This window comes from Triturus cristatus, chromosome 2_2, assembly GCF_964204655.1.
Source record: "Triturus cristatus chromosome 2_2, aTriCri1.1, whole genome shotgun sequence".
NCBI lineage: Eukaryota > Metazoa > Chordata > Amphibia > Caudata > Salamandridae > Triturus > Triturus cristatus.
The window spans coordinates 991,947,411-991,972,259 of record NC_140582.1 but is presented as its reverse complement, the minus strand read 5'-3'; the positions used below and the strand labels follow the sequence as shown (position 1 = coordinate 991,972,259).

Sequence of the window (24,849 nt, the reverse complement as noted above, 5' to 3'; positions counted from 1 at the left end):
TAAAGTCAGACGCCACACTAAGTTAAGAACACCCAGCTAATCAGAACAAGCAGTGATCACGCAATCCCCATGCTGGACATTTGGACATGTACCCACTGGGCCCACATTGTGTCTAAGCAAGGTCAAGACCCACCAGTGCATCTTATCAAATGACCAGATGTATGGCTTCATGACTAGGCCCAGATCTCTGTCTCCAAAAGAATTTTCAAATTGCTTTATGACGCTTCATGTAATGTATAAAAGGACAAGCAAAACCAATGTGCTTTGTGACAGTCTTCTGACCCCAACTCTGTTACCTGTTCTCCTGGACCCTGCATTTAATTAAACCAACTGTTTCTGTTTTGCCATACACCTCTTGTCTTTCATTTTTCAAGGTAAATTCATATTTGGGTAACAATTCTGTAAAAGATTGATTATATGCAACAAAAATGAATAAAATGTATGATTCGGAATTTAGATGATCTACTAAACGTTAAAGTAATTCTCATTATTGGTTGAACTTTACATAGTAATTGTGATTACTATTTATGTGATGATTTGCTTCTGATCTTCTGAACTACAATGACCAGGGTCCGTTGACCTGTAGGGCTTCAGCACAGTATGGATCAGCCTTGTGTGTGATGGTAAACTGAGTTTTATGTAACATGATTCCCACTCCAGCAATTCCTACTACCTGTTAACTGCTTCCCACTGGTGGCTCTGCATGCAGTACCGTGCAATTAGTTTGCCTGAATTCATGTGGTCTGACTATGAGTCTGTTGTGGGAACATCATTAATGTGGTGATTATACATCATCATCGTCATGTAAAACTTTCATGGGGATGTTAAGGATTGCATTTATCAATGATTTATGGTCTATGACTCTTAACACGTGTACCCTGGAAGGAAAGTTTGTCAGTTTATCATGTTTGTTACTTGTTTGCATTGACAACATATTTGTAAGTTATTGTTATCAATGCTTTATTTATTAATAAGAATTTAAGGCATTCTTGGCGCCTCACAGTGTGTAATTTAATCACTAAAGGCCTGATTTGGAGTTTGCAGTGGGTTAGTTTGTCGCATACATGATAGAGATTCTATCCATCTTATTACAAGTGCCATGGAATATAATTCACCTGTAATGAAGGGGATGGGAGATTCATTAAGTGTGTGACAAAGTATTGTTCTTTGAGTTATATGTGTTCAATGCTCCGGCTGCATTCCCAAATACACCTTCGGAAGGACATAAAGACTGATCATACATGTTTTGATTCAGACAAAGCCTCTAAAATACCCCAGATTTTACATGCAGGCTAGAGGGGACTATTCCGTGCTGGGAGATGGATCAAAGGACACCCAAGCGACATGCCAACAGACTTATTTGCATGAAAACAAAAATATTGTACTTGTTTTAGACTCTGCTTGGACAAAGGTATGTAACATTTAAATATGCTATTGTTGTATTCACTGACTTCTCAGAAGTAAATAGGGGTTTCCATCTAAACAAATCATCTTGCTATGATCCTGGGCAGGTTTAGAGTGGTCTTCATACTTACCCATCCCCGTGACACATCATGCAGGTGGGCCACTAAACCCTCCTGTTTGTTTTCCCTATTATGTGGCTACCTACTCCATCTGAGGGCTAGAAGACATCTATCTTGGAAACCAAATTCATCAGGCCGGCATCACATCAGAAGGAAAATGCAGCTTTCCGCATGGTGACATGTATTTCTTACTAGATTTTATTGTTGGTGTTTCGACTCAGCACACAGGGCTACTGCTGTCTGGTGCCCAATGCAGAGCTCTAGCCACTAAACAATGTTCAATTGGATAAATCCCTGTTTGGTGCATATTACTTCCTTATAAGTCACTACTTTATGGTACCTCAGGTACCCAGGGCTTGTAAGTTAACTGTGACTAGAGTACTGCAGTACTCGCTGCACCACCATTAAAGTAAAATTTTAAAAACGTGTCTGCAGACCTGACACTGAAACCAGGTGGTGCAGTTTTAAAACTGCCATTTTGACCTCTCAAAATAAAATGTTTCGCAGGCCTAGACCATATTTTTTAATACTTATGAGCCACTCCTAAGTTAAACTTTAACTGCCTCGCATTTAAATGTAGGAGATGTATGTTTAATGTTTAACATGCCATCACAGGAAAAAAAAATTCATAGTGTTTTTTTTTTTGCTGTCGCAAGTCTGGCTATCCAACAAGCAGATACTGGTTTACACTATTATATTTAATACATGCTAAATTCATTTTGAGAATAGCTAGAACAATGTTCAAGGACTCTCATTTAATAGTAATTTAAAATTCCAATGTAATTGTAAAGATGGATTTCATAATACTATGGAGGAACATATACTTTTAGAAAATATCTATTTAATGCCCAAAACCAAAAGGCTTTCTTTCCAGTGTCCAGTTATAACCTGAACATTAATGGTGTCCCTGGACCGAGATGTGGATTGCTTCCAAACAGTGGACAAAGAACTTTGGGAGTGGGTATATGACTTCCCTCCTTGAGTAGGATGGTCTGGGAGCTGTGTCCAGCCATGTCACTGATGTAGCTCACACCGGGGCCTTCCCCCCCTTTTGTCCTTTGAGTCATGCTAGCTCCAAACCCAGTGGGAAGAAGAGAGCCTCCTAGAACTGGTCTAGAGGGTGGACAAAGTACTGCCCTCCACCGATAGGCAGGCACTGGGCATGAGTGGTGCCTTCTTCAGAATGCTATTGGGCCTGTGGAAGACAGAAGAAGCACTACACCTGCTGTTGTGACCTGTGAAAAAAACCCTAAGGGCTGGATCTGCTCCCTCTTGTATCCAGGACTAAAAAATGGACTCCAAGAGTCAGTTGGCTAACCTCCTGTTAATTAAGGTACAGGGACCCAAAAGCTGTGACTGGTAGGGCTGTCTGAATCGGTTCCGAAAGGCATTCGGACAGGTCGAGTCTTTCAGAGTCAAATTGTACTGCTCTATGGACTCGTTTTGTGTATCAGCTGCTGGAATCTGTCTTTGCTCCATTCACCTGGGGCTTTCCGAATCCAGTCTGCGGGGTATCCAAGGGACCCCCCTTTCCAACCATACACAGTGTGGCAGGCACTATGGGCTGCCTGCCACAGGGTGCAAGGTATTCCCCAGCCTCCCCTTCTTCAAAGGGAGCCTGTGTTTGCGTTCTGCTCACAGGCTCCAATTGAAGTCAATGGGAGTCCGACCGAATCTCAGAATCGCTTGGTCGGACTCACCCGATCAGAGTCGTCCGGAAAGCATTCCAGGACCGATTCAATAAGAATGGCTTCCAGACAAGATCGTAATCGGCCCCTTAGTCTGAAGGTAAAACTTCCAACTGGGATGAACATGGTCTCTGTATCCAACCTGCTGTCCATTGTGGTTGGCCATGACTTGCATCTGGGTACCAGTCAAGCACACTCAGATGAATGGGGTTGGCCCTGAATGATTTTGGCGCAATTTTTATTTAAAACTATAAAGATTCATATCTCTGGTCCCCTTGTTGAATTCTAGTCATTATTTTGGTATCATGTTGTTGATTAAAATGCTCTTTATTTCTTTATAAATTTAAGTGGGACTTTTATTGTAGTGTGTTTTTAACTGTTTTACTGTTTGGGTACTTCTAAATGCTTTTCACATTTTCTTACGTTAAGCCTGTCTACTGTGCATCATAACTGCCAGGGTTTACATTACTGAAACATTCACTGTATCTAATAAGAATAAACCCAGAATTACTTGTGGTAAACTACCATCTACCCTGACTAATAATACACTTCTCACAACATCCTTACAACAAGCATTGGCAATGCCAATAGGTCTAGCTTATGAATAAAAGTGCCTTCTCTGTCAATGTTGGATATGAAAGTGAAAATCCTCTCCCCCTAGGGTTTGTCAGATGCACTGACCAACATCAAAGTCATTTCGTAAATTGTTGATCTGTGACTTTATTTAATAGAATATATGTGTTTTACCACAGAGAAATACCAATCCACTTTTAAATGTCTACTGATTTTAACATGCTTACAAAAATATAAGGGAGAGAGAAGCAGAGATTCATTCAATTTCCAAAGAGTCAATCTTATCTTCATTGATTATAATACTGATTTCAGCATACACTTTTCAAAATCAATGCCAGACCTCATAACTTTTTAGAACGATGGCAACAGAAATATTGTTTCCTATTTCACCAGTTAGGGCCATAGCTCTTGTCATTACCATAGCACGGTAACCAACTGAGGCCTGAGTGTAAGCTTCCCACAAGGCAACCATCAGGCACACAGTCTTAAAATGGCATTGTATACAAATTACAGTTGGAAAAGCAAAAGATTATCTTGTTTAAGAGGGCCTACCAAGCAGATGTGGCTGTCATGACTCAAGGGTGGGGGTGCGGGGGGGGGTGGGGTCATTGAATAAAATACAATTTAAAAAAAACCTTACCATTGCCTCCGGTCCTGCATCGCATCTCCTCCTCTCTCTCTGCTCACAGGAGGCAGAAGCAGGCAGCCTCCTCTCCTCTCCTCCCCTAAGCCAATCACAATGCTGCAATGGCAGCGTTGTGATTGGCTAGGACGCCATCCACACAGGTGTCTATGGGGAGGTCTTTTTCTCCAAGCAGGCTGCATGCAGCCTACATGGAGAAAACTTGAGAGTGCTCATGACTGGTTTGTCGGCCCTGGGACCGACCAAACAATCAGTGCCCATAACATTGGGCTAGCCACTCCTCCCTGCTATGATCACCCGCCCAGCCGCCCCCAACCAAACCCTTCTTCTGCTTTCTCACAGTGCGAGAAGCAGAAACATAAAATGGTATCTTTACCATTTTATGTTTCTGCTTCTCGCACTGCAAGAAAGCAGTGGGACGACGCTCCTCCGCCCACGTGGAGGAGCCGCCCCTGCTAACAAGGATTCTGAAAGTGCAAATCTTCTAAACTCATAGGAGTTGAAGGGGGCAACCAACACCAAAACCCTTGCCTGGAATGGTAGTTTGTGAGATTCCATGTAGCAAAATACCTATTTGTAGGTTTTAAAACAGAGTAATTACAATCTGCCCTTAAATGTCTATTGGCTTTAATGTATGCTTTTCACAATCAATATGTCAGGCCTTTATCATAACTTTTCATTATAACAATCGAGTTTATAAACTTTATCATTGGATTGTAACTATAAGCAACAAGACCTACTGTGTTGATTCATATGATTTCCTGCAAGACCACAATCAGGTATATCATAATACAATGACAAATATGACATAAGACAGTTGTTAAAACCATACAAGATCCCTACTAATATAGCCTAATAAAGATTAACATAGTGCAAATCATCTATCCCCATGGTCTGTTCAGGTAGGCCACCAGCACCAAAACCATTGCAAACCGCAGTAATCTGTGAGATTCAATGTAACAAAATAAAGAGTCTTTAGCACAGTGTAATAACAATCCAGCCTTAAAAGCTTTACAATTGGTAGCAGTGGGTAGGTTTACTCGAACTCCCCCTCTAGTAATACAATACTTACACTTTATATAATGATTCTTTTTATTACAATGTCCTAGTACACAGCTAGGGAGTGATTCTAGTATGAATTATTACAGTGCAAAGTTTCTCCCCTTAGGGGTTGTCAGAGGCACTAACCAACACCAAAATCATTCCTTACAAAAATAGTCTGCAACATTTGATGCAATAAAATACCTGTCTGAAGGCTTTACTAAAGAAATAACAATCTACTCTTAAATGCCTACTAATTTTAACATATAGGTTTTACAATCAGTATGTCAGGCCTAATGTGTTTATCATAACTTTTCACAGTAAACAGATCAGGCCTATAGCAATGGAAATATTTTTTGCCTAGTGAACCAATTTGACATGTAGCTGATAATATAGTCAGCATAATCAACTGAGGCGTCCTGTACTGAAAGTAAGATTTCCTACAAGACAACCATCAGGCACACAGTCTTACATTTTCATAGTATGTAAAATTACAGTTGGCATAGCAAAGCACTATCTTGCTTAAGAGGTGCTTACAAGGATTCCAACAGTACATATTTTCTATACCCAAAGGTTCTCAGAGGGAGTGACCAATATTAAACTACCCTGCCTAATATGGTAATATATAAGATTGCATGGCACAAAAAAACTATGTATAGACTTTAATTGAGAGTAATGACAATACCACCTGAGTCCCTATTAAATTAAACATAAGCTTTTTCACAAAAATTGTGTCAGGCCTACTGCCTTTATCATAATTTGTCATACTAAATAATCAGGTAAATAGCCTATATAATTGGTTTGTCACGATAACCAACTTAATTCCATTGTATGTAGCAGAAGCTTTCCGAAAGGCAACCATCTAGCATACAGTCATAAAAATACAAATGTATACAAAATTACTGTTGACAAAATACTATCTCTCCTCAGAGAGCCTAATTAGGATTATTGTAGTGCCTATCTTGTAGCACCGCAGTTTGTACAGGTAGATCACCAACACCAAAACCATTGCCTGCTACAGTAATATGTGGAATTCCATGTAACAATGTACCTGCCTACAATCTTTAGCACAGTATAATACCAATCTATCCTTAAAAGCCTATTGTCTTTAAAGCATGCTTTTCATAAAAAGTAGGCCAGGCCTACTGGCTTTGTCATACTGTTCATAATAAACAGATCAAACTTATGAAATCTGGCAAGCTTTCATAAATTAAACTGATGAAGTCAGTTCATTAATATTGACTTTACACTTCACCCAATGTCGGCCTATTCAGGTGCGAATAAATGGACAACCATCATGAATAAAGTTATTAAATTCCAAATATATAAAAAAAAACAGCTTACATTCCCTCTTAACAGGGCCTTATAAGAATCATCACTGTGAAACCCCCTAGGGTTTGTCAGAGTGGATATGCCAAAGTCACAATCCTTGCCTACTAGGATGATCTGTGAGAGTCCATGTAACAAAATGCCTGTAGATTTTTGAAAAAGTAATGAAGAAATAACAATACACACCTGAACTGACTTTAACACATGCTTTTCACAATACATATGTCGGGCCTGGTGTGCTTATCATAACATGTCATAATAATCCGATCAGACCTACAGCCATGATCACTGGCTTTCCACTATAACCAATTCAGTTCTGCTGCATCTAGTATAAACTTTGCCACAAGGCAAAAAATGCAGTGCAGGCAGTCTTTTTAGTGAAAGTACACAAATTTGACCCAACCAAATCCTGTACTCAGGGGGACCAACTTGTAAGTGAAGGCAAAGTACCTCACTCAGGAAGAGTCTGAAAGCTCTTTTTTGTTGATCGCATAAGGTCAGGTTACGATTGGACCGTCATGCCAGACCTAAAAACCCATGTAGGTTATTGAGTGCCCTCCTAGATCTGTGCTGTTGTCAGAGAAAAATCTAGATAGCTAAAACACAGTTATACTGAGGGCAAGCACTTTATTTTGTAGAAGCACACATCTCATCAATCAAAACAAGTAATCCTGGCTACCAAGATAGGGAAGACCAAATGCCCTTCTACTGGTGATTCTCATTATTTGTCTGGCAACAGCTGCATGCTCAAGCCAAACCATAACAACAGTTAATATGTGTTTTATTGAGGGGAATACAATCATTGCCTACTATTTGAGTAGTAATAGACAAATTGGTTTGCGGTGTGTGGTAAAATAACAAATTGAATTAGTAACTACAATAGAGAATACATTGTTGCTGACATATAAAAATGTTCTGAATGAAAAAGATTAGGGTGTATAGTATCTGCGTTAGCAAATATGTATTTCCCATGAAAATCTATACAACCTCTTCACAGACTCTTTTCAATAGAGTTCACCTCAGAATTATCACACCAGTAGATGCTGAAGGGAAGCAAATCTTCACTCCTTCTGAACAGGTTTCTTCCTTGAGCCTATGATACCCATCACGATTCTTCAATTTTCCTCATGACAACGGCATACCAACGATCTGGTGTTTCCGACTTCTCAGTACTGGCACTACCCACACTTTTCTCGACACTACATGATCCTGCAGTTTTCTTGACTATGATAATTATTTTCTTATTGGTTTCACTCTGCTGAGCTCTGAACAATGTAAAGCTTACCCTTCCTCTCTGGTCACTACTCTGTCCTTTATTTTTCCCAAATATGTTATTATTGTTATGATTGAGCTGCTCTCTGTGTACCTTTAAAGTGCTCTGATACCCGCATGGGTAATGTTTGTGCTATATAAAATAAAAATAAGTAAGGCAACAGGTACTGAGACCTGCAAGAAACATACATAGCATAGGTTTGAATCCAGGGAAGGCTGGTTCTACCTTTCATGCTTTCTGGTCGACGTATTGAGTAACAACCATAGCATTAATAGTAGCATCTGCTTTTTAGAGCACCTTGGATGCAAAACTGATGTAGCTGTCTCTGCATATATGCCTGTAGGGATACACTAATATTTAAATTAAGTTTATACTGTGTTATCAGACAAACATGAAGAGATGAGCCTCCCACGAATCTGTTATCATGGAAAGCTGCTATGTTATGTAAATTTGTGTTGGACTGCAGTTTGCCAGGAGGAACCGCAGCTGGGGGCTGAACTGCTGGCCGCTGGGCAGCTGAAGGGATTATTGCTCTGTTACAGATACCCAGTGCGCTCGCCTGCCTGAGCGTGGGCTCTGGGGATTTACCAAGGCTGTGTGGCTGACATCAGAAAAAATGAAGCAGTGCTGAGTTTGAGCTGCGCTCCCACCGCCGGGAGGAGGCGTTCATTAGCCAAGCGCTTCCCTTATGGGTGGAAAAAGTGCGATGTCCACACATCAGAAGCGCGTTGTGGGCGCTTCACATTTCATGTGCTGAGCCTGAGAAGTGGGCTCCTACAGGGAACAATGCCAGGGAAGCCAAGCGGGGAACATAATGTCAGGTGAACAATGCCTGGTGGTGGGCGGGGCACCCGTGAGGAAGAGGAGAGCCCTGCGTGTTCTTCAAGCCTGGGTGTGGGCAGGGCCCCTGCCGTGAGAAGCTGCGAGGAGGAAGGACCCGGGCCGAAGGGAGACTTTTTGCTCCGTACCTTCCCGGCCCACGAGGGGGCCCGAACGGAGTGCTGAGAGCGCGGCCGGCATCTGGAAAGGCAAAGACAAGGGCGGCTGCATCGGACACAGCGGGACTGCACTGTGAGCCCTGCAGCGCATCACCGGAATACCCGAGGTGAGGCCGCCCATGTCAGCGAACAGTTGTTGCTTGTATCTGGCAGAACAGGGGTGTGTTTTGCGCCTCTGCCCCTTACGTGTTGTGCTGGGCACCAGGAAAATTTACAGCATTGGGGGCATTATTATTTTCAGAGACAGGGTGTTAGAAATGGAGGTTGCTAGTTGACAAGGGTTTGCACCTTTGTCCAAGTAGGGACCCTTCTTCCTAGTCAGGATAAGGGAGTTACACTCCTAAAATAACCCCTGCTCACCCCTTGGTAGCTTGGCAAGAGCAGTCAGGCTTATCTTAGAGGCAGTGTGTAAAGCATTTGCACATAACCAACAGTAAAACAGTGTAAGCACTACAAAAGGACACCACACCAGTTTAGAAAAATATCCAATATGTTTATATACTTAAGACAAGACCAAAAACGATACAAATTCACAATACAGTACTTAGAAATCTACAGTTATCAAAATAACCGTGAAAAACAGTTCCTTGAAGTCGATAGCTCCCTCTGGGGCTATCACGGCGTCGTGAACAAACAAATCCAAATAGTTCTGGCTGACTGAGGCGTCGCGGGCCGCATACGGTGTCGGGAAGACCCGCAAAACAGTACCTTTTGAAATGCAGGGCGTCGGCGACCTCTCGTTGAGCTTCCAAAAGCACAGCGTCTGCAGGCGACGGTTCCGGGGGTCAGTGAAGGAGTTGTCGGGCCCTTGAAGTCACACACGTTGCAGATCGAACTCCTCATGGTTCAAGTCTGGAGCGCGGGCGTCGGCAGGCGCCGGGTGCTGCGGTGTGAAGGGCAGCATTTCGGCATGCGATGCCCTCAGGTGCAACGGCGTTGATTTTGGTGTGGAGAGTCGTCGTCAGGGATACCAAGGCGGCGGCGGCATGAGGCGATGTGGAGTGCGGTGCCCGCCGATGCGGTGCGAGCAGTGGCTTGGTGGCGACATCAGCAGGCATCCTTGGTGAGACTACGTTCACGGTGCAGCATTGCGACGGTGCCCTCTGCAGTGCCTTCAGGACACGGAGTCGGCAGCGGCATCGTAGATGGCGTCAGGTTGCTTTTTCTTCTGTTGCAGCACAAAACACACAGTCCCCAGTGCTGATGGCAGACGAAATTGAAGTCTTTGCTGTTCCTGAGACTTCTTGAACAGGGGCAAGCTCTACCTCAAGCCCTTGGAGATACTCAAAGAAAGAAGTGGTAGAAAGTTCAGTCCAGTCCTTTCACTGCCCAAGACAGAAGTAGCCACTGCAGGCCAACACAGCAAAGCACTCAGTAAAGTAGTAGTTCCTCCTCACAGTTTCTCCAGCTCTTCTTCTTGGCAGTCTTCTTGGTCCAAAAGATTTCAAAAGTTCAGGGCTTTGGGCCCCACTTTTTATAGCCCAAAATCATTTGTCCTCTCAGGCAGAGAGTGTCTGTGCTCAGCCAGAACCAATTCTGTCCTCTCTGGTGTTGCTTCCTGGCAGGAGGTGGAGATGGCATTTGCAGAGGCAGACCAGGCTCATTCAGGTGAAAGGGAATCTCCTCCCCCTACTCTAAATGCAGCCCAGGTCTATTCAGCTCTTTCCTGACCCACCTAGACTATCTGGAGCCACTGCTCCTCCCCAACCCCAGCCCCCGTCACCTAAAACCCAGACAGTCAATCCGCAAACCCAGCAGAGGCCTACTGGATGGCTGAGCAAGACAATATCTACTTTCTAAAAGTTGTGTTTTCAAACACAGAATGTAAAAATCACCTTTACTAAAAGATGCATCTTCAGATTCTGAGTTTAGGCATACTAAACTTGAATTCTCTACCTAGTTCCCAGGGCTAGTTATGTTTATAAGATGTTATAAACAAACTCCCCATTCAGTCCTATGGGAACAGGTAGCCTTGCAAGAGAGAAAAACAAAATTGGCAGTAATTTACTATCAGGACATGCCACACACATTAGGGCATGTCCTACCTTTCACATACAGTGCACCCTGCACACAGGGGTACCTTGGGCATACCTTAGGGGTGACTGACATGTAAGAAAAGGAAAGGTTAGGCAGTAGCGGCTCCTGGAAGGGAATGTAACTCAATCCAATGCTGTTAGTGGGTTGCAGCATTGGATTGTGCCACCCACGCAAATAGCCTGTAAATGTAACTCAGGCCTGCTATTGCAGAGCTAGTGTGTAGTCTGGGACTGCCATGTCGACTTGGCAAGTGTACCCACTTGCCAGGCCTTAACCTCAGTAGCGGTTCCTGGAGGGAGTGCTGCGGGACAGTGGGGCGGGGCAGGGGAGGGAAAGGGTAGTAAACTACGGCATACAGCCGAACGGAGGTAAGTAAACAAATAAATAAATAAAATGAATTTCATTGCGCATGATGTATCACCAAATGCGTTTTATTTATTTATTTGTTTACTTACCTATGTTTGGACGTATGCCGTAGTTTACAATCTCCCACCCTGCTCCTCCCCCACCCCGCCTCACCACCCCGCAGCAGCCGCTACTGAGGTTAGGGCCCGGCAAGTGGGTACACTTGCCAAGTCAACATGGCAGGCCTGAGTTACATTTACAGGCTGTTTGTGTGGGTGGCACAATCCAGTGCTGCAACCCACTAACAGCATTTGATACAGGCCCTGGCACACTCAGTGCACTGTACTAGGGAATGACAAGTAAATCAAATGTGCCAATCATGGAAACACCAATCCATAACACAGTTTACCACAGGAGCACTTGCACTTTAACACTGATCAGCAGTGAGAAAGTGCGCAGAGACACTAAGCCAGCAAAAACAGAGTCAAAACCGGGAGGTCAGAAAGCAGAAACTCAGGGGAAACACACCAAAATATGGCAAGTCTAACACAGGGTGTGGTGCAACCTCGCCCCCTTGCTTGTGGCCTTGTGCCCGGAACAGGGTGAGACCTCGACGGAGGCCCCCGGGGATGAGAATTACCACATTCCATGGTATAGGCTAAAGAAGAGTGCAGGTGTTGCACTGATTGTGGTGCTCATGTGATAGTGTGTGCACCTTGTAAGTAGTTATTGTGGTACACTCTTGCTATGGTTTTTACCTAATACTCTTGCCTAATGTGTACACTGCTGCAAGTGTTTTGTGGTTCACTACTGATGTTGGTGCTGGATATCACAAGGATGCAAAGTGAATAATGATGTTCTGCATTAATATGCTACACACAGTGTAATGTTACCAGGAGTTACTAGTTGTCCTAAAAGTGGTGATTATAAAAAGAGCATGATTGTCCTGGTGACTTATTTAATACCAGTGAAGGTATAACAAGTGCACAGTGTAATGTATGTGATAGTGTTCGAATGTGTTTTTATGGATAATACAAAGGCTAATATACCCTTGTGTGGAGTTTCTTTTGTGGTGTGCCTAGTGTTTCAGTGCTGTGTGAGTGTGATGCACAGACGCTTTACACATTGCCTCTGGGATAAGCCTGACTGCTCTGCCAAGCTACCAAGGGGGTGAGCAGGGGTTATCTTCTGCATGTAACTCCCTTGCCCTGACTAGAGTGGTGGTTTCTGCTTGGCTTAGGTGCATGCCCTAGCCAAACAGAAATCTCGTGTCTAACAATTTGTGAACCACACTATCATCTGCAAGGATTTCCTTGCATTGAGCAGGTGTGTGTGCCGATGTGGAGGAGCAGACCTTTCAACTCTTTAGGAGCATTGTAAGAGAATGCCTGTCTTCCTGATCTTGTTCTGTGTATGTGTGGAAAGTGTGCGAGTTGGCGTCCTGCAAAGTGGAATTGTCTGGGTGGCTAGTGGAAGGAGATGCAACTGTTCAGGTAGTCGGGGCTTAAGCTGTGTTATACCTTGAATGTGTGTGTGAGAAGGTTGGAAAGAGCCCATATGTGTATCTTGAGCCAGTGGAGTTTACTGAGGAGTGGTGGGATGTGAGTTCTGCGTGGGAGGTTGAGGATGAGTCCGGCTGCCCAGTTCTGTATTGTTGTATCCTCGAGTGAGTTGTTTGGTGATCTTGGAGGAAAGGTTCCCGTAGTTCAACTTGATGGTGACAAGAGTGTGAGTGAACTTTTTACTAGATTTCCGTGAGAGCCAATTGAAGATCTTCCTCAGAATCTTCAGGGTGTGGAAGCAGGATGCAGTGACAGTGAGGACTTATGCAGTCATGTCAAGTTTGCTGTTGATGATTATTCTGAGGTTCCTGGCATGGATGCTAGGCATGGGTCTGAGTTTGGCTGGCTACCAGTTGTAGTCCCATGATGAAGTGTACTTGATGAAGATCACTACTTCTTTCTTGTCAGTTTTAAGCTTGAAACAGTTGTCTTTCATTCAGTAGTGACTTCTGTCCTGCAGGCACTGAACTTGATTTTTGTTTCAGGGGTCTTTTCCTAGAGGGAGAGTATGAGCTGCGTGCGTTGATGTAAATGAGGATGTTGATGCTGTGTTCACAGGTGACGTTGGCCAGAGGGCTCATGTATGAATTGAATAGAGTGGGGCTGATTGAGGAACCTTTAAGCACTCCTCAGATGAGTTAGCGGGTTTCTGAGGAGTAAGGTGCCAGACTGATAGCTTGTGTTCTATTCATTAAGAAGCAACTGATCCAGTGAGCAGCAGGTCCTTGGATGCCACTCGTGTGCAGGCGCCTGATAAGGATTTGGTGTGAGACCATGTCAAATGCTGCTAATATGTCTAGGAGAATGAGGGCTGCTATGTCTCCTCTGCCAGGAATCACGCGGGCGTCGACTGTGGCAGTGATGAGTGCTGTTTCTGTACTGTGGTTGGGCCTGAATCCAGACTGTGTGGAATTGATGAGCTGGTTGTTGCTAAGTTGATAGGTGAGGCATTGGTTCATTAGTTTCTCTAAGACCTTTGCTGGGTATAGCAGAGAGAGATATGGGTCTGTAGTTGGAAAGAGTGGCTGGGTCAGGCATGGTTTCTTGAGCAGGGTCATGATGGTGCCATTTTTCCAGGTGCCCAGAAATATGGTGGAGTCAATGGAGGCATTGAGGATGTGTGTTAGTGATTTCCTAATCCTTAGGAGTCCTTTGGTGAAGGTGTGTGGGGCCCGATTAAATGGTCTTTATGGTAGCAATGATTTTGACAGTGGAGACGATGGGCTACAAGGCCATAGTTTATTCTTCGGCTATGATGGGAAGTTAAGCAGGAGTCACAGAGCGCACTTACGGACAGAATGGTGCATATGAACATAAACCATGGCCCTCCACTTATGGCCTGCATTTGTTACACATGGAGTCTAAAAGATACAAACATATGGCTAATATTGTACAAATATGACTGTCTGCTCTCAATCTACTGGCGTTCCTGTTTAGATAGATATGTAGCATGCACATTATCAGAGTGCACATTCACCATTGGGGAGGAGATGCTTTTGAGAGATAAAGGATGTTTATTATTGCCTTACTCAAAAAGAAAGACAGGTCGCTCAATGCCTTCTATGACGTATGCAAACAGAATAATCTATGTTGGAGGGTCCACCCAGAACAAGGCAGCGTTCCTGAAGCTGAAAATTCACCAGACATAAGAGATGGGCTGCGGGTAGAGCAAATTAATTCTCCACTATCAGAAGGTCAGCACTTTTCCTGACTTTAAATGACGACATATGTTTTTTAGCAGCTGTCCCAATTCTGCCCTGCACTAAATCCACATTTTATTGCTATTTCTCCCACTAGAATATTGCATGTTCAAGTCAAGGGCATAATACAACAGGTACATACATTTAATAATGCAGAACCTGTCAGCATTTTCCAAATCTTATATGCAATAAACCGTTATTGCAGGAGTATTGCTCTAGCTTACCCTCCCAAGGAGCTGGGGTAGTCCAACAACTTGTCCTGTGAACACACCCACGCAGATCATGATGGCTGTAATCTGCCCCAAGGATCCTCGGATATGCTTCGGTGATATTTCACTCAAATACATGGGAAGTGTGCTAAGTGCAATACCTGTGGGAAAGAGGAAACAGGCAACAGGCACATTAGCATACTTCTTTAAAGACGCCCTTCTGCCTTATCTGTTAGCATTAGTCAAGCTAGCACTGTATTTGATAAGGTCAGTCAGTACACATTATGTAAGCACATGTATGTATGATTAGTAGAAGCTTGCTGTCACATACCCAGGAATGTAAGTGATCCTGTGGAATAATCTGTGCAGTTTTAGCCTACAGATCACGATTCACTTTCTCAGGGGTAGAACCTGCATTATTCGATTATTCAGTAAATTAGTCACACTTAGGGGAGTTGAGTCGTGGAGTGAGTTTCTATAACCATTTTTGAAGATAGAACATATAGACTAAAACTCTGCCTGATCACGTTTTTCTACACACAAACCATTATGTGATGTTAGAGTTGGTCATGATTGCTTGCTGCGGATATAGTGTGAAGGGATTTGAATTAGAGCACACTATATCTAGAATCAGTGCTTTAACTGGGATGAAAACAGTGAACGGGGAGTCTATAAGAAACTACCTAAGAAACCACCACAAGAGGCATTACCTATGTCACAAAGGATAAGGTGAAATACATATGGAATATAATCCTGTGCTGAAGAAATTCAGAGTCTTAATGACTTGGTTATACAATGTAAATAAAAAATGTATCTGTGCTACCGGGGCCCCAATATTATACAATAGTATTGATGGAGCAAGGATTCAAGAAAACGAAATTTGCTCGAAGAAAACCTTCATTAACAGGACTAATTATTAGAAATAGTAAAGAAAACGAAATTAATATACACGTACAACATTTACATATTGGGAAAAGAGCTTTACTCATGCTTAAATAATGAAAGTAGAATGCAACGCGACTAAACCCCGCTTTAAACTGAAAAATGCTTTAACACGTGCGAATTAGAACTACGTAGATAGTAACGTGACTAAACCGTTTTGAGAGGGAAAACTCTCACGCATGTGCAGAATTTACTAACATTAGGTCTTGAGGCACCGTGTGCCTGGCATATGCTTGCCTGAATCTAAAAAGAGCAGCTGCTGCTAATGCTTTTGCTTAACGAAGGAGAAAATAACATGGGATAGAGTAGAAGTGGGTGGTGAACAGTGAAAATCACTTATTTGAAAATGTAACATCTGTTTATGATTCCTTTATTAATAGTGTACGTTTGAGCCTCATGTGGCATACAAAAGAAAACATGGTGAAAAAATGGAGGGTAGCTAGACATGTGCAGTGTAATAGTGATGTGACCCACTGACTGAGTCACTGACAGGCTGCCAAGAGCCAAGGACATCCGCCGTGTGATTCCTCTTCTCGACTGTGGAACTGTATTGAAATGTATTTTAAATTGTAACATTAAATACAATGGAAAGGAAGTGAGACCGAATAATTAAATGAGCTAAAGGGGATGCGTTTGTTAGACAAAAGAGTTTATTAAGAAATTAAACATGTCAGCATGAGGTGATGACAACTTCGCTGTCCCTGCCCAATCAGAGTTCGTATTTCATCAAGATTTGTAACTTTTGAGGGTGAGACCTGCAGAAATGAAGATTATAACTAGAGTGACTTAAATTTTAAGAGTTGTCATGCATGTAAGCAAGGCAAGGCAAACACGAGTGCAAGAGAGAGGCAAGAACTGCTGCTGCTGAGAAAAGAGAGAACAGACTGGGAAGACTCACCTCTTAAAGATACTTGATTAGATCGAAGAATCCTGAAGAATATCGAGGAGGGAGAGAGTGTAAGTGAGAGATGCGCCCCGGTGCGTCAGGTCTGTAGAGAAGTTTAGTAAGTATTTACTCTGTCCTGAGCCTGTCCTATAGCCTTTGTCCCCTGAGTCTTAATAAGGAGATCTCCACCAGCCCTTTTTGGCCAGAGAGTTGGTGTTCCGTAATCATCTGTGGGTAATTCTTTATTTAAATTATTTAAATTTGCATTCCATTTGCAAATGTATGATTTATTATGTCTTTTGTCTCTTCATCTATCCACTCCGATTGCATTGATTTTGTTGAAAGAGTCTGTGAATCGGACGTATATTGCTAAATGAATTTCTCTCTCCCATAGAAATTTGATGGTGTTTGCACTGTGAATTTGTATTAATGAGCGTTCATTTATGACTGAGATTTAGATAAACTTTATTGAATCTTATCCAGAGTCTGTGGTTATTTCACTAAGATCGGTAAGTTTAGTTAGTCAGTTTGTTCATATCACCATCAACTACTCAACTAATGTTCCATCGGCCAAAGGAAGAGTGTTGATCTGTGAAGATTAGTTAGACATAGAATAAAAGTTTATCAGGTGCAATACTGTATCTCCTGTGGGTTAACTAATCAAGATCAAAGTGAATTACAAAACTTGACCCCCAACGTAACAGCCAGGAAACCTGAATGTGTATATGGGCCCATTTAATTTTTAATTTGTTTGTGATGTGTTCTTCCCTGCCCTTTCGCTGGATAAGTATCACTGGGTTGCTTTGTCACTATGTCACGTAAGGATCCTCCAATGTTGTTGAGTTGCACTTCCGGCCTGTTACAGACAACTGACAGCAAAGGACAGAAATAGAGGGACCTAAGGGCCTTGGTTCAATGGCACCACCCTGGCCCACTTAGAACATAGTCTAGCAACTTTAGGAAGCGCTAAAACAATATTGATCAATTCACACAAATTAAGCAAATCCTATTGGTAATGTGCAGTATAAAAAATTAAAGGTCCACAAAGGCATCAGCTTTAAACTAATCTGCCAAAACAACGCTCCACTCTTTGCCCTTTAGACTGTCTGGAGGATGGTGTGTGTGTGTGTTACACAAGGATTATCTCTTGATAACTACCTGGCCAAGTAACCTTTGGTCCACGATTTTATTTGCACATATTAAGGATCTATTTTTAGGGAAGCAAACACATGTTTGAATGCTTGAACAAGAATTAGAATTAGTGTCAACGCTGTTTAAAAAATGCAAGAAAACAGAACCAACTCAGAAGAAATATTTTACTGCAATATGCCTTAACATTTTCAAAGCTTTACACTTTGCATGTCTTCTTACACATATATCCTGTTACACTGGATATTGGGTTTTGTGACAGATTTAAATAAAACAAGATCAAGAAAAGTCCTCCCTCGATAACGTGACATAGAAATAAAAGGTATTCAGAAGGAAAAAAACGGTTGCTTATTGGTAGAGACAGTCGTCTCAATCGCTCACGTCCCAAAAAGCTTTCGTTCAATGGACTTAAAAAAAGTAACTGTTCTCAGGCTCAACATGAACACGTTCCACAACACACATACATACACACGCTACCTCACTTAATTTCAGCCATATCGTAAGTTTTCATTTTTTCTTTTTTATATCTCTTTATTGCATTTTCATTGGGGTTGGCCTGCAACAATGTACAGATATCAATGATAGATTAAGGTGGGTGATCACATCACAGTAGTCAGTATATAATACGTCTGAATAAAGATACAATGTCGAGCTGAAAGTTTATGAGAACAATCCTGGAACACCGCAATAAACTCCAACACACAACATCTTGACACTCGTCATTACATTTAGACATCCAGCTTCATAAAGATCTCAGCTCCTAGTTAAAGTAACTTATTCCCTTTCCTTTATGCAGCTATGGAAGCTACCTGCATCCCCTCCTCGATCACATTAATGAGGCTATCAGCCCTTGAGTTTCCAGCAGTTCTCCACACACACTGCTTACTTGAGATTATCCTATTGCAATCTCTGTACTCTACTCCTTTAAGCACGATGAGGCCGGGAGCCGGATCAGGAAGCCGCTCCTTCTCCTTCCTCGTGGCCAGAGCCTGGTGCGACCTCCCGCTCCACCTCAGACAGACGGCATCACTCCCCAATTTCACGAGGGACCTCAAAACATGTCTCTTCGATAGACGTCCTCCTTGATGGATAGGACTCTGCGTCTCCGCCCCCCCCTCGCCCCCCCCCCCCAGCGACTTGAGATCCTTACAGGTGAGTAGTCGCGCTCACCAAACCCATGATTTATTAATTGATTGAGTCCTGTTAACAGTGATATCAGTATTCTGTACCCATAGTGTGTCCTGCTTTATGTTTTATGGCTGTTATTCATTCGATTTGACCTAAAGAGCTACTAGGAGTGTGTCCCATTCTGTAGTCAGTGCCCCCTTGCCCAACTGTTGGTGGATGCAAGTCATGGCATTTATTTCCGTGGTGCATGATTTCAACAATTCCTGGAGCCATTTCGAGAATGATGGGGAAGTGGCGGCCTTATAGTTCATTGCTGTGTTTATGTTGTGTAAAAGTAGGCCAAGGTCGAGGAATCTGGATGCGTGTTTGTCTTTTCTAGGCCATGCAATTCTGCCCAGTAAGCACACAGCCATCGTCATGCGGTAAGTGTCCGCCTGGACCCCACCAAGGACCTACAGTAGATCTGTATGTGAGAGCAGTCCTATACCATGTAAAAGAAGTCTGCATCGCTTGTATGATATCAAGAGTAACCCTGAGTAGATTTTGGCTAATTGGGAAGGGAACAAATGTGTGCAATGGAGATAATTAAGTTGATTTCTATTTAAACTATTACAGTATTCCAGTATTTTATCCTATTCCTTGGTTGGAATGTCTTCTCCTATTGTTAGAAATTGGGTTTCTGGTTGGCAGAGATACGCACCCTGTCCAAGCAGGAACCACAGTTTAGTGAGGGTAAGTCAGATGCACACCATAAATTAACCTGTGTTCACCCTCAGGCAGCTTGAAACAGAGCAGACAGGCTTAACTTAAGAGGCAAAGTGTAAAGTATTTGTGGAAGACTTCAAACAGTAACACAGTGAGAACACCACAAAATGACTCCACACCAGCTTAGAAAACTAGACAATGATTTTAGAAATAAAACAAAACCATAACGAAAAAATCCAGTACGTAAAAGTCAAGATATTCATTTTTAAAGAATAAAAGTGAAAAATAGTGCTTAGAAGCAATAACCGCCTATTGGGTTATCTGGTCGCGCTGCACTGAGGCAAAGTCAAACGTCCAGGCCGACCGCAATGGAGCGTTTGCCAGATACAGAAGCCACACAAAGCTCACTGAACAAAACTTCTTTGATCTCGGTCAACAGTGAGATGTGGGGTGCAGTCAAGCAATGCATCGGTGTCGATCCCACATTCAAAGTGATGCGTTGATTTTCTCCACACAATATATCGGCGATGAGCCAGCACTGAAAATAAAAGTGCCAGTTTGGAGATGCGTTGGTTTTGCAGCCGGTGTGATAGGTTTCTCTACGCAGTCAAGGGGATGTGGCGACGATGCAGTGGTTCCTAAGCATTAGTTCTGATGGCAATGCACTGGTTCCAAGTGCGAAGCATCAGTTCTGTTCCCACAACAGCAGCGATGTGTTGATTCTATTTCATGCAGCAGAGGATGCATCAGTTCCACTGGAGCAACCAACTGGATCCACTTCCAATGGACCAGGCATAGAAGCAGGGAGTAAAACTTTGATAACACTGAGTCTTAAAACAGGAGGCAAGCCAGCATTTAGGATATGACACACAGACGCTTCATGTCAGGCTTATTGTGGAAAAGAAATATTTCGATAGGTGAACCTGTAAAGAAGTTTAGGAAAAGACTACTTTTAATATGGTTCTATAAGATACAACAGACAGCATTATTCACTGTAGTTGCTTCATAACAGTAATATGATAAAAGTATGACAGATCAATTAGAGTCATGACAATTCTTGGGTTAACCTTTTGTCCTGATTTATCGTACGTGAGTGTCCTTTTCTCACGACATGAATGGATATACAATGTAATGTTTATACATAGGTTAAAATACTGCAGGCTAAGGTATGATAGACCAATTAGGGACATGATAATTTTCATGTAGTCTTTTATCCTGATGTATTTTATATGAGCGCCTCTCTCTTTTGATTAGAATAGGCACATAATGTAACATGTTTATAAAAATTAAAATGATGTATTAGTTGACTATTGTTGACAATATTGGTTTAATCTCCCTGTGTGACATAGCATTAAGCTGTCTCCCGTGAATCGTATTGTAGGTGAAAGAAAACTCTTCCAAACTAACTGTGTATTATCACTCTATATTGATTATCAGAGTGAAAGTCTGGTTCAATGTATTTTGTAATATATTGTATATATTAAGTTTTTAATATGTATAGTATATATATTAAAATTTGTTTTGTATGTATCTTTATACCCTTGAAGAAGTTCTGTGTGGGGCGAAACACGCTGCGTCGGCTATCAATTCTGTGCTGTGTTTTATATGAAAGAAAACTTGAACAAAAGAATAAAGAATAAAAGGAGAGCACTTTTCCAGGATCTTGACTGGCAACGTGATTTATTTGGGAGATGCAATGTTAATGTTGTCTACATTTAAATGTATATATTTACATTCAGTACTGTATATTGTAAAAATCCGGGATCGCATTTTGGATACCAATTTCCATTAATTAGCAGTTTACCGTAGCATTTGAGTGCAGAGCCTTTTTGTGTTTTTAGGATACATATGTTGTGTTTGGATCCCGGACCAACATATCCAAAGTATGGAAAAGTCAGCTTAGATTCATATGAGTATTTAGACCAGACACAAAACCTCACTAGTCTGGGTGTACGAGACCTGACAGGTCTTGATGCAGATACCCCGTATGATGACCTTAAAGGGGTCCCACTCCACTATCATGTGAGTGGATGCAACCTCGTTGTCTCATAAGTACTCATCTATCGAATCCTGTTAGACCTGGCATCTTTTGACGTGGTTACCCCTGACTTTTTGCCTCTACCTCCTGTATTTTTGATGCTATGCTGGATGTCATTTTTACTGGTATAGATGCTTTGGGCACTTTGCCACTGCTGATCAGTGTCAAGGTGCAAGTGCTCCCTAGGGAAATTGTGATGTAATTGGCTATACATGTTTGGCATATTTGTTCTACCTGCAAGGCCCTAGTAAAGTGCACTGAGAGTGCCAGGGCTGGTAGTACAAATGCTACTAGTGGGCTGCAGCACTGATTGTGCCACCCACAGGAGTAGCGCTAAAATGATGTCTTAGGCCTGCTTGCAGTGCCTATGTGCAGTCCAGAACTGCCATGTCGACCTGGCCAGTGCACCCACTGACCAGGCCTTATCCTTCCCTTTCTGTACATGTCAGGCATCCCTATGGTGGCCCTAGGTACCCCCCTGTGCTGGGTGCAGTGTATCTGAAAGGTAGGGCATGTACTGAGGTGTGTAACATGCCCTGGTAGTGAATTACAGCCATTTTCGTTTTTCACTGCTGAGAGGCTATCTTGCCCATAGGACAGAATGGGGGAGGCTGTTTACATGCCTATCTTCCCCTAAAGGCAAGATAGAAAATCCAAGTTTGGTATCTTTGTGTTCAGAATTTAATTATACATCTTTTTAGCAAGATGGTTTTTAAATTCACTGTGTGAGAATAGCACTTTTTAGAAAGTAGCTATTCTCCTGTTTAACCTTCCTGTGTGCCTGTGTGCAGATTGGCTGACTGGTGTCATGTGATGGGCTAGGTGGCTCCAGGGGTCTGGATGAGTCAGCAGCAGGGTGAATAGGGAGATCTGCTCTAAATGGGTGGGAGGAGTAACCCTGGGTTTGAGTAGGGCTGCCTCTGCCAGCACAATGCCGGCTCCACCCCCTGCTGGCCAGGCTGAGGACTCTGCCTCTGCCAGCACAAAGAAGGCTCCACCTCCTGCTGAGCGTCTAACGACCCTGCCCCTCACTCTGAAAGGAACCAGGTGCTCCAGGGCAGAGCACACCCAGGAACCGGTTTGAGCAGGGGAATTCCCCCACTGAAACAAAGAGAGACAAAGACTTGGAGGGGTATAAGAAGAGGACCCCAGACACCTAAACTTTAGATCACTGTGGAACTAAGAAGGAACCTCTGCCAAGGAGAAAGCTGGAAGGAACTGAAGAGGAGAAGACTGCCTGCTTGCTGTTTTGCCTTGCTGCCAAGGAGAAGGGAAGGACTCTGCTGTGTCCCCTTCTTTAAATTCTGATCTCCAAGGGCCTGAGGAGAGCTGGCTCCCTGTTAAGAAGTCCCAAGAACAAAAGGAATTCACCACCAGCTCCCCTGGAACTCTGCTGAGGGAGTTCTGACCTGCCTGGAGTGCTTGCCTAGTCTTGGGGCCTCAGGAGGTCGTTTTGCTGTGTTTGGGAGCTGGAAAGCAGAAGCGTGAACAAGAGTAACTGGTACCCATTGCATAATCCATTTGAGGGACGCCTCATCCGGTTGCGAGTCGCAAGAGCGAGAGTGCGAGGAGAATTTCATCGCGGCATCATCGCAGCACCCGGAGTCCCCGCCTCGCCGAGTGCGTCGAGCATCGTCCCGGTGCGTGAAGATTCCTGACGCTGCGAGGGTCGTCACAGAACCAGTTTGCAGGCCGCACCACTGCCGGTGCGTGAAAGTATCCAGTCGCTGCATGTGTCGACGCAGAGTCCCGTCCCGTGACGCATCGAAGATCGTCGCATCGTACCTGTGCGTGAAGCTTCCCCCTAAGAAACATACGCAACGAAAGCCAAAGTCATCGCATCCTCCCCCTACAGATCGGAGCCGGCGCATCCACCTCTGCTGCGTGAAGCAGGGCTGCTGCAAAGCCTCCCCAAGGTCTCAGGAGTATTGCATCGCCTTTGCCATCTTCATTGTTATAGCTTTTGGGAACCTTAACGCAACTACAGGTACTGTTGGGCACAAGAGTGTCGCATTTTGTGCATTGAGAGTCGCATTGTGCAGGACACTGATTTTTACATCCTGGAGTACTTTCTACAAACTCTTGAACTATCTTCAAAGTAACCTTTTTAATTGTATGTTGGTTTTTCTGTAGTATTTGGTCTTGTGAAGTTTTTAGTAAAGATACCTTATTTTTCTAAAACTGGTGTGGAGTAAATCTGTGGTGTTTTCACTGTGTTACTGTGAGTGTTGGTACAAATACTTTACACATTGCCTTTGATAGCCTAGACTGCTCAGGCCAAGCTACCTAGAGGGTGAGCAGGGGTTATCTTAACAGTGTATCCCCCTTTCCCTGACTAGAAGCCAGGGTCCCTACTTGGACAGTGGTACCTACCCTGCCAACTTGAGACCCCCAGATCTAACAATTCCCCAATGGCAGATTTGAAAGGTTGGCCCCGTAAAGCATCAGGTTGTAGACACCAGGTTGGCACCGCTGCCAGAGCCCTACCCAGTGATAACATTAAAAGAATGGCATGGGTATGGAAGCATACTGCCTCACATCCCAGGAAAGTTCACCCCTTTGCATTATGGTGAATACAGTTCACAATTAGCGCTAACTTGAGTATTAGTAGTAGTATTTCACCAAAGTCAGTGCAGGTAGCACTGTTCATCTCTAGACATGTGTTTCTGGATTTTATCATTCATCAGTAGAGATTCTAAACAAATTTTATCAAGGGTCACTGAGTATGCTGCCACAGTCCTCTACGGTCTCAGTACCCTCATAGGGGCACAGGTGCTTCTCGAGAAAATGAAATGGTCAGCTCACTAGCTCAACGGAGCCTTTTTAAACAGAAGCGGGTTGGGGGCACACCGCCTCACATCCCAGCAGAGTTTGCAATTGTCCATTATGGTGAATGCAGTTCACAATTAGTGCTAACTTTAATATTAGTAGTAGTATTTCACCAGCATTGGTGCAAACAGTGCTGCTCTTCTCTGGACATATGTTACTGGATTTTAGATTTTATCAGAAGAGAACAAAAACACATTTGATCAGGGGTCACTGAGTATGCTGCTACAGTCATCTCAGGTCTCAGTACCTCT

At 43.2% G+C, this 24,849-nt stretch overlaps 1 protein-coding gene across 6 annotated transcripts in view; it reads right to left on the bottom strand.

Moving 5' to 3' along the window:
* Positions 1-24,849, bottom strand: part of SLC2A9 (solute carrier family 2 member 9) — a 2,222,556-nt gene that overhangs the window by 1,249,704 nt on the left and 948,003 nt on the right. For all 6 annotated transcript variants that reach the window (XM_085642418.1, XM_085642420.1, XM_085642419.1 and 3 more), the window contains one exon: positions 14,937-15,082. In XM_085642418.1, the coding sequence (XP_085498544.1) occupies positions 14,937-15,082 (146 nt within the window). The remainder of the gene's footprint in view (positions 1-14,936; positions 15,083-24,849) is intronic.